This window comes from Montipora capricornis, chromosome 5 (assembly GCF_036669925.1).
Source record: "Montipora capricornis isolate CH-2021 chromosome 5, ASM3666992v2, whole genome shotgun sequence".
NCBI lineage: Eukaryota > Metazoa > Cnidaria > Anthozoa > Scleractinia > Acroporidae > Montipora > Montipora capricornis.
Window position 1 is genome coordinate 11,091,615 of NC_090887.1, and position 7,500 is coordinate 11,099,114.

Consider the following 7,500-nt stretch of genomic DNA (forward strand, 5'->3'; position numbering starts at 1 on the left):
TTAAAATGACAATTTTTCCTTGTGGAAACATCTACAGCATTCGTTGCCGCGTAGCTATTCTGGTAGTACTTTTCATCGTCTTCTTCTATGGCTTCTATGGTCATTTAGTTCATTTTGCACAATTTTCGTTTTTGAAGATAATTTCGCGAATGCCAGGAAGTTATTCTAGGGAAAATAAGCTTACTTACGGAATCATGTTTGATGCTGGAAGCACTGGCAGCAGAATACATGTATTTTCATTCACAAGAGCCAAAGGTAAGGACTTAAACTTTTCGAGTTGTTCCAGGCAATTTACCCCAGTTATACTGCCGCTAATCGCAGTTCTTGTGACCACAAACTATAGTTTATCTAGTATGGTGTTTCACATGGTTTTGGGCGCGCGCTAACCTCGCGTCGCACTTGTGTTTTTGCTGCAACACTCTAGCTTGAGCATGCATGAATGTCATTATCAACTCAGTTTAACTTACGAGAAACATTAACGACTAAGCATTATTACAATAGTTTGCTGTAACCAATATAGGATACTTTACTTTATTTATAGTGAAAAAAAAAAAAAGATTCAACATGCAAACACGTATGCTGTTGGGATCTAAGGAAACAGGAATGAACTTTCCTAGCATTGTAGGCTACCAAAGAAATCTAATGACAAGCAAATAGTAAGGGAAGGGGGCTGCAGAGAGGAAGGGGATGGGTGTTGTTTTGTCCAAAACCTCTACCCCTCCCCTCAGACTTCCATGATCCATACCAAAACCCAGCACCACCCCACCTTCCGGCCGCCATCTCTCCTTGGCCTTTCTCTCTCTTGTATTTGCATCTCTCTTGCCTCCTTCTTTCTACCCAGTTTTTTTGTTATATTTTTTCCTTGTTCCCCATTTCCCACTCTAGCTCCTCCTTTTTGTGCCTCTCTTTCTTCATCTTTCCATCTATATCCCCCTGTTACCCCTCTCTTTGCTTCTACCTTCTACCTTTAGATATTTATGTATAATTTCTTGTATTTATAACTTAAAAATGCGCATCTGATCATAGTCATGTTAAGATGCGCACTAGAAATGAATAAATTATATATTATAATAAATTATGATTACCTTCCCCCATTTTGCCCCTCATCTCTTCTGCCTGCTCTTCCTCCTCCCCTATCTTGCCTCTCCCTCCTCTCTCCGACAACCGCTAACCCCTCTCCTGTCCTATTCCTTTAGGATGGTTTTACTTCCCATTATCAGAGACTGAGTAGCAAGCACTGTTTTAGGGTACACAAGAGACAAAAACAGGTGCAAAGAGCTTTTCAAAATCTTGCTGCTTTTTTACTTGAGAAATTGCCAGGAATACATTCAGTCATTCAATGCACTCAAGCTTTTAATGAACAAATTTCAACATATATGTAGACCATCCTCCTAAGAATCTTGATCACCTATTGAGTGAGAGTGGTAATTAATTTTGATCGTTTATTTAATCAGATGGATTTTTAGAACTCACAGAAGAACACTTTTATCAAGTTAAACCTGGTCTTTCAGATTATGCTAATAACCCTAAACAGGTTAGTACAAAGAAAAAAACTATTTATTATTGTACATCTTCTGGAAGACATTACTGCATGTATTTGGTCATCTACCATTTGTAAGCCAGAAAGTGTGTTTGCTAAAATTTCTAGAAGAGTCCAGAACATAAAAATATTATTTCCTTCAGAAAATTGTTGTGGGTTGTATTGTGTAGGTAATACCTTTTCAGATGTTTAAAAATAAAAACCAGGATCACATCTGCTTAGAATAAACAAAGATAAAGTGCCTCCCAGCCTCCCCCGCGGACCTTCTTGGGGCTTCGTCATGCGTTGATCCCCCTCTAACATCTGCTGAAACGAAAAACCACTTCCATTCGTGGATTATGGACCAATCAGAGGTCGTTTAATAGTGGGCAAACAGCCGTTGAACTAAAGTGGCTTTTTGTTTCAAGAGACGTTCGTGGGGGTCATGTGATGAAGCCCTAAGAACGTCTGTGTGGAAGGCTGAGTGCCTCCTTGCTTTGGGATCGGCAAATAGTTGGAAGTCTGGATTAAACAGTGACAAACCATCAGCTTTAATGATCAATAACTGTCATACTAAAGAAACCACACACTGTTTTACAGTGTTTTGTAATATGGTGTGAGTAACTGAAGGAAAATGAATCAATAAGGCGTCAGGAAATTTAAATTACTGACAGTTTTGTGCGCCATCTTGAAATGCCAGATTTCTTCATCCGTGCATACTTTCACTTTTTTCCTCTTTTTAGGGAGCTCATTCAATAGCAGGCTTACTCAAGAAGTCAGAAGAAATAATACCTAAAGAACAATGGAAGTTGACTCCTGTTTCTCTCAAAGCAACTGCTGGCTTAAGATTGTTACCACAAAACTCTTCTAAGCAATTGCTAACAGAGGTGAATAGTGTCTCCCCCATGTGTCATACTTTTTTTCAACTCCTAGTACCTGTTGTAAGTTTATTAGGACCATAACAAAATATTCTTTTGTAAAAGGATAAGGTGGCTCTCTAGCTCCATCAACAATTATTGTATCATAATTTGTTAGTGGCGGGCCCCAGTTGTTCAAACGATGGATAGCACTATCCACCAGATAAATCACTATCCAGCGGATGAACACTAGTTAAGCCGATTGAGTTATCCAGTGGATAGTGAGTCATCTGGCGGATAGCGCTATCCATCCTTTGAACAACTGGGGCGAGATCAATAATTGTTATTTGCCTGAGCCGAAGGCTGAGGCAAAGAATTGATCAATTGTGCAAATACTGTAAATTGATAATTGAGGGGCCAGCTAATTTTTTGTAATACTAAATATTTTTACTGAATCTTGGATTTGGCAAGAAAAAAATTAATGTTATGGAATATAAATTATTATTTTTATTTATAATAACTTTTGTCTTGTAGGTGGATAGATTATTTAAAGATTCTCCATTTTTCATTCCTGATCAAAATACAGTTAGCATCATGGATGGACCAGACGAAGGATTATTTGCGTGGATTACTGTCAATTTCCTTTTAGGTTAATAACATTTTATTTTAAAAATATTTATATTTAGTATACACTAAAACAGTTGATAGCGTTGAACTTGCACGCTGTTTGGCTACTCAAACTCCGGATATCCTTTGCTATTCACCTCCAAGCAATTTGAGCGAAGATTGTGCCCTGAAAATGTTGTATTCTTTGCAGGAATATACTAAAACAACTATTCACCTCAGTTACCGAGCCGCAAAGTGGCGAGGTAAATATCCACCACTGGTCATGCACCGCCACTTCGGTGAATAGTTGTTAATTATTAACAAACACCGTTGCGTGCCTTTCAAACTCACATTAATTTTATTCTGGAATGTCAGAGTCACTGGCAGAATCAGTAGAATTAGCTGGTGAAATTGCACATTTAAAACATTGCTTGCAACTCTGACTAGAGAGTTATTTTCTGTATGCCACTGTCTAAATCATAACACTGAGTGTGCTTTTAATTTGTCAACTCCAACCACGATTTCGTGAGAGTATGTTGCACACACACGCACATGTAGTGTTGTTTTACATTGAATGAAAGTTAGAAATTTATATAAAACAACATTGATATGAATATAGCATTGACTTATTTTAAAAGCAACAATGTTGAGTGGTTGTTTTAATTTGTAATACTAGACAATTTAATGAAGAAAATTAACTGGAAAGTTTGTGTTAGTGAAGAGAAATCTGTATTCATTACACGCAGACTTTGATTGACAATTAGCATTTCTTTTGCTTTCCTTCCTGACTTAATTAATTAGTTTGTTAATATCAAATTGAATGCCAATCTTTTTGGGAACACATTATTTTAGCCTTGGATTGTATTCTAAATAGTTTTAAATACATGTGGTCTTTAAATTAACAGGAGGTCTGCAGAGCAGCAGTTCAAAGCTTTATGGCACTTTAGATCTTGGTGGAGGATCAACACAAATAACTCTGAATCCAGTTAATCTGGTTTGTGTTTTATTGGTATTTACATGTAACCGAAATGCATCATTTAAAATAAAAATGGAAAAAGGAAATAGGGCAGCTGGTAATTATGGCCTCCATGTTGGCCAGCCAGTCCCGAGGTATTTTGACAGTAGGCAATTTGTTTAGTCTGGAGACCATAACCAGTAGCCTTCAACTCCAAGACTATTTTTCCGCAAGTACAATGAAGTTGTAGTCTCCTTGTTATGGACTCCTGGTTTAGTGTATTTGAGTTTTGCTTCTAAGTTGATTAAGGTCACACAGCAGTCAGGAAATTCTACTTAATCTAATTTAACCCTTTCACTCCTGTGGGGTTCCCCATTGATGAGCAAAATCGTCTGGCGTTAGACAGAGTAAAATCTATAAGGTTAGTCTCATTGGCCCTTACAGGAGTGAAAGGGTTCATAGTTTTTGAGTGAAGCTAGCTGTTGTTAACCCTTTCACTCCTGTGGGGTTCCCCATTGACGAGTAAAATCGTCTGGAGTTAGACAGAGTAAAATCTATAAGGTTAGTCTCATTGGCCCTTACAGGAGTGAAAGGGTTAACTACTAGACAAATCATGACAAAAAATAAGAAAGGAAAATGAGGGGTTTCAAATATAACAATGACGATAGTAGTTGCCTTTTTTCAAGGCGAGACAGTAAACCATCATGCATGAACCTTGAGTCTTCATCTGTCACACTGATTGAATAAGAGGAATCAAGACACATAGGGTTGATGATGTGGAAGAAAGCACTTTTTTTAAAATTTAAAAGTATTTTGAATCCTTGGCAAACTCTATACCTCAAGTTGGTCCTTTCATCCTCTCCGTCCATCGATCTCACTTACAGTGACGTTACACTTTCAGAAAAAATAAAAGATAAACGTCGATCCAACCACAAAGCTAGGTGTTAAGCCATTCACATCAAGTGATTTATGGCAATAATGAAATAACTAGTGGTTCTCTTAAATCATGGTACTGAAAGATCAAGAAAAAAATTCCCCTTAAAAATTTTAACTGTACTGATCATAGTCTTGTTTGCTTCTTTCTCCAAGATAACTCTTAAGGATTTGCCAAGTGGGTTTAAAAGATATTTTAACTTCGCTAATAACCAGTTCACACTCTATACACACAGGTAGGATCAATATAAAGAATAGTCTTTCATTACTTGTAACAATGTCAATTGTCCTGCGGTCCAGTGTCGCTTGTCTGAATTTTAAAAGGTCCGGTGTCGGTGCTTTGTCAATGTTTCACGTTGCTGTTGGAAACTAAAGGAAAATTAAAAGGATGTTGTTTGTCACGGTTTCAGTTTACATGCTGTTGCTACTTTTTGGGCCATGTCGCTTGTCGGAATTTACTTCACTCAGCACTCAGAAGTCAACCTAGGCCATTTACCATATTTGCAATTTAAGGGGTGTACTGTATGTGCTTGTTATAAAATGCTTGACATTGTTTCCCATTGTTAGTGTAACCATCATGATTTTGTAATCATACCATACTTTAAAAAAGTCAATTTAAAATATTAAATAAAAGAAGAATCAATAATATATAATATGTTTAAATTCAATCACTCATATGCTAGCCCTAAGCCTAAATTACACGAGGAGTCACTGAGAAATACAAAATACCTTAACAAACTGTTTATCGAATAGAGCATATTCGTATTCTTGGTATTGGACTGGAACTAGCTTGCAATGGAGGCTAATGCGGGGGAATATATTAAAAAGTATTTGCATTTGAAAAGATTCCCCGGCATTAGCCTCCATTGCAAGCTAGTTCCAGTCCAATAACGAGAATACGAATATGGTCTATTGGTTAAGACAATGATAGTGTTTAGCAAATATTGTGCCTTCCTAAAATTGTCAATTTTTTTTTGTGCACTGTAGTTACCTGGGTCTTGGTCTAATGGCTGCCAGAACTTCCATACTACAGCTGGGGACAACGGAACAACAATGTATGCCTCTCTACTGTTGTTTAAAATGATATTAAACTTTAATTGCAACAACAAAAACAGTATCATTCACCATTATTTGTGTGTATAACCATCAAGTTGAAATGAAATTGTAGAAATTGAAATGAAGGAGTAGGTAAGTAACCACTGGAATAAATAAGGTATCAGTATTTATTACTTTTCTTTGTATCCAACCAGGCAAAGTTGAAAAAAATCACATTATTCCTATAACAAGTTAAATAGCCACTTATTACCTTTTGATTTCTCGTTAGGGTGCTCAAACAAAGAGCTGCAGCTTGTTCATTTTAGAGCGAGTTTCAATGGAGTGTCGTAAAACCAAAACCAAAGTAATTACTTTGGTCAATCGAAAAGGACGGAGACAATACAGTAAACCAGTCAAAACTCGAAGTAACTACACGTAGCCGACACAGAACACGGGAAAATGTGCACGCGCGAGCCATGATTGGTTTTGATTTCACTTCTGATTGGTTGAAAAAGTGGCGCGAGAACTTTGAACCAATCAATTAGTGAAGTAATTATAGAGCGGTTTTCAATTGAGTGTCGTAAAACCAAAACCAAAGTAATTACTTTGGCCAATTAAAAAAGACTGGACGGAGACAATATCACCGTCTATCAAGAAAACCTTTTTCAATCAAGAAGTAAAAAAAACCCAGCATTTTTCTTCATCTTTGAGAAATATTTTATAAAAGCAATAGAGAACTTTTTTCCGTGTTTCCTTAGCCTCCTCTGAACACTCGGGGGAGTTGGGAGAATAGACCTTTTTACCGATACGACGGCCATTTTGATTTCTATTGTTTCAAAAGACATTATGGGATGCTCAGGGGCAAATTAATGTGTATTTGCCCCTTGGCATCCCATAATAGCTATTCGAAACAAAAGAAATCAAAATGGCCGCCGTATCGGTAAAAAGGTCTATTCGAGACAGTTATGCAAGCCCTCGACTGCGTCTCGGGTTTGCATAACCTCGCGTTTAGCTCAGGCTATGGAAACAAGGAAAACGTGCCTATTGTTAATCAGCGTCACTTTTACGTGAAACGCGAATGGCAAAAGTGACCACGTGACCATGATTTTCCCGCCATTTATGGCGTTTGCTGGTTGCCGCTTGCCGTTCCTAAGCGAAAGTAGGCATTTTTGCGTTTGCCGTTTTCGTTACCAAGTTACCAAGCGTACAACTAGGAGCGGCCAAAAAGTCAACATACCTATTTTAAAACAGCCTCAGGACAAAGAACATTTTATTACAGAACCATTGGACTTTGGAACAATTTAGACCCCTTTTTAAAATCAAGCCGTTCGGTTCAAGTTTTTAAACTTATCTTAAAGAATAACCTTTTAGACAATTTTGTAAATACGTCTTGAACTTCATTTATTTTTAGTATTTTTATTGATTGCAAATTTTAGACAATGTTGTGAATGTTTCTTAAATTTGATTAGTTGTAATTGTATAGTTATTAGTAACTTAAGTAATTTAAATAATTGTTCCTGAAAAGCCCCATTGGGGAGGTAACAATAAAGTATGTATGTATGTATGTATACGTGGAACTTTCTTCTCGTTTTTCT

At 37.0% G+C, this 7,500-nt stretch overlaps 1 protein-coding gene across 1 annotated transcript in view; it reads left to right on the top strand.

The window, feature by feature from the left end:
* Window positions 1–7,500, top strand: part of LOC138049482 (ectonucleoside triphosphate diphosphohydrolase 5-like) — a 16,019-nt gene that overhangs the window by 175 nt on the left and 8,344 nt on the right. Inside the window, exons 1-7 of the mRNA XM_068895771.1 lie at window positions 1–255; window positions 1,455–1,534; window positions 2,263–2,406; window positions 2,911–3,025; window positions 3,888–3,976; window positions 5,027–5,106; window positions 5,858–5,925. The exon at window positions 1–255 is cut by the window's left edge and continues 175 nt beyond it. Of these exons, the coding sequence (XP_068751872.1) occupies window positions 1–255; window positions 1,455–1,534; window positions 2,263–2,406; window positions 2,911–3,025; window positions 3,888–3,976; window positions 5,027–5,106; window positions 5,858–5,925 (831 nt within the window). The remainder of the gene's footprint in view (window positions 256–1,454; window positions 1,535–2,262; window positions 2,407–2,910; window positions 3,026–3,887; window positions 3,977–5,026; window positions 5,107–5,857; window positions 5,926–7,500) is intronic.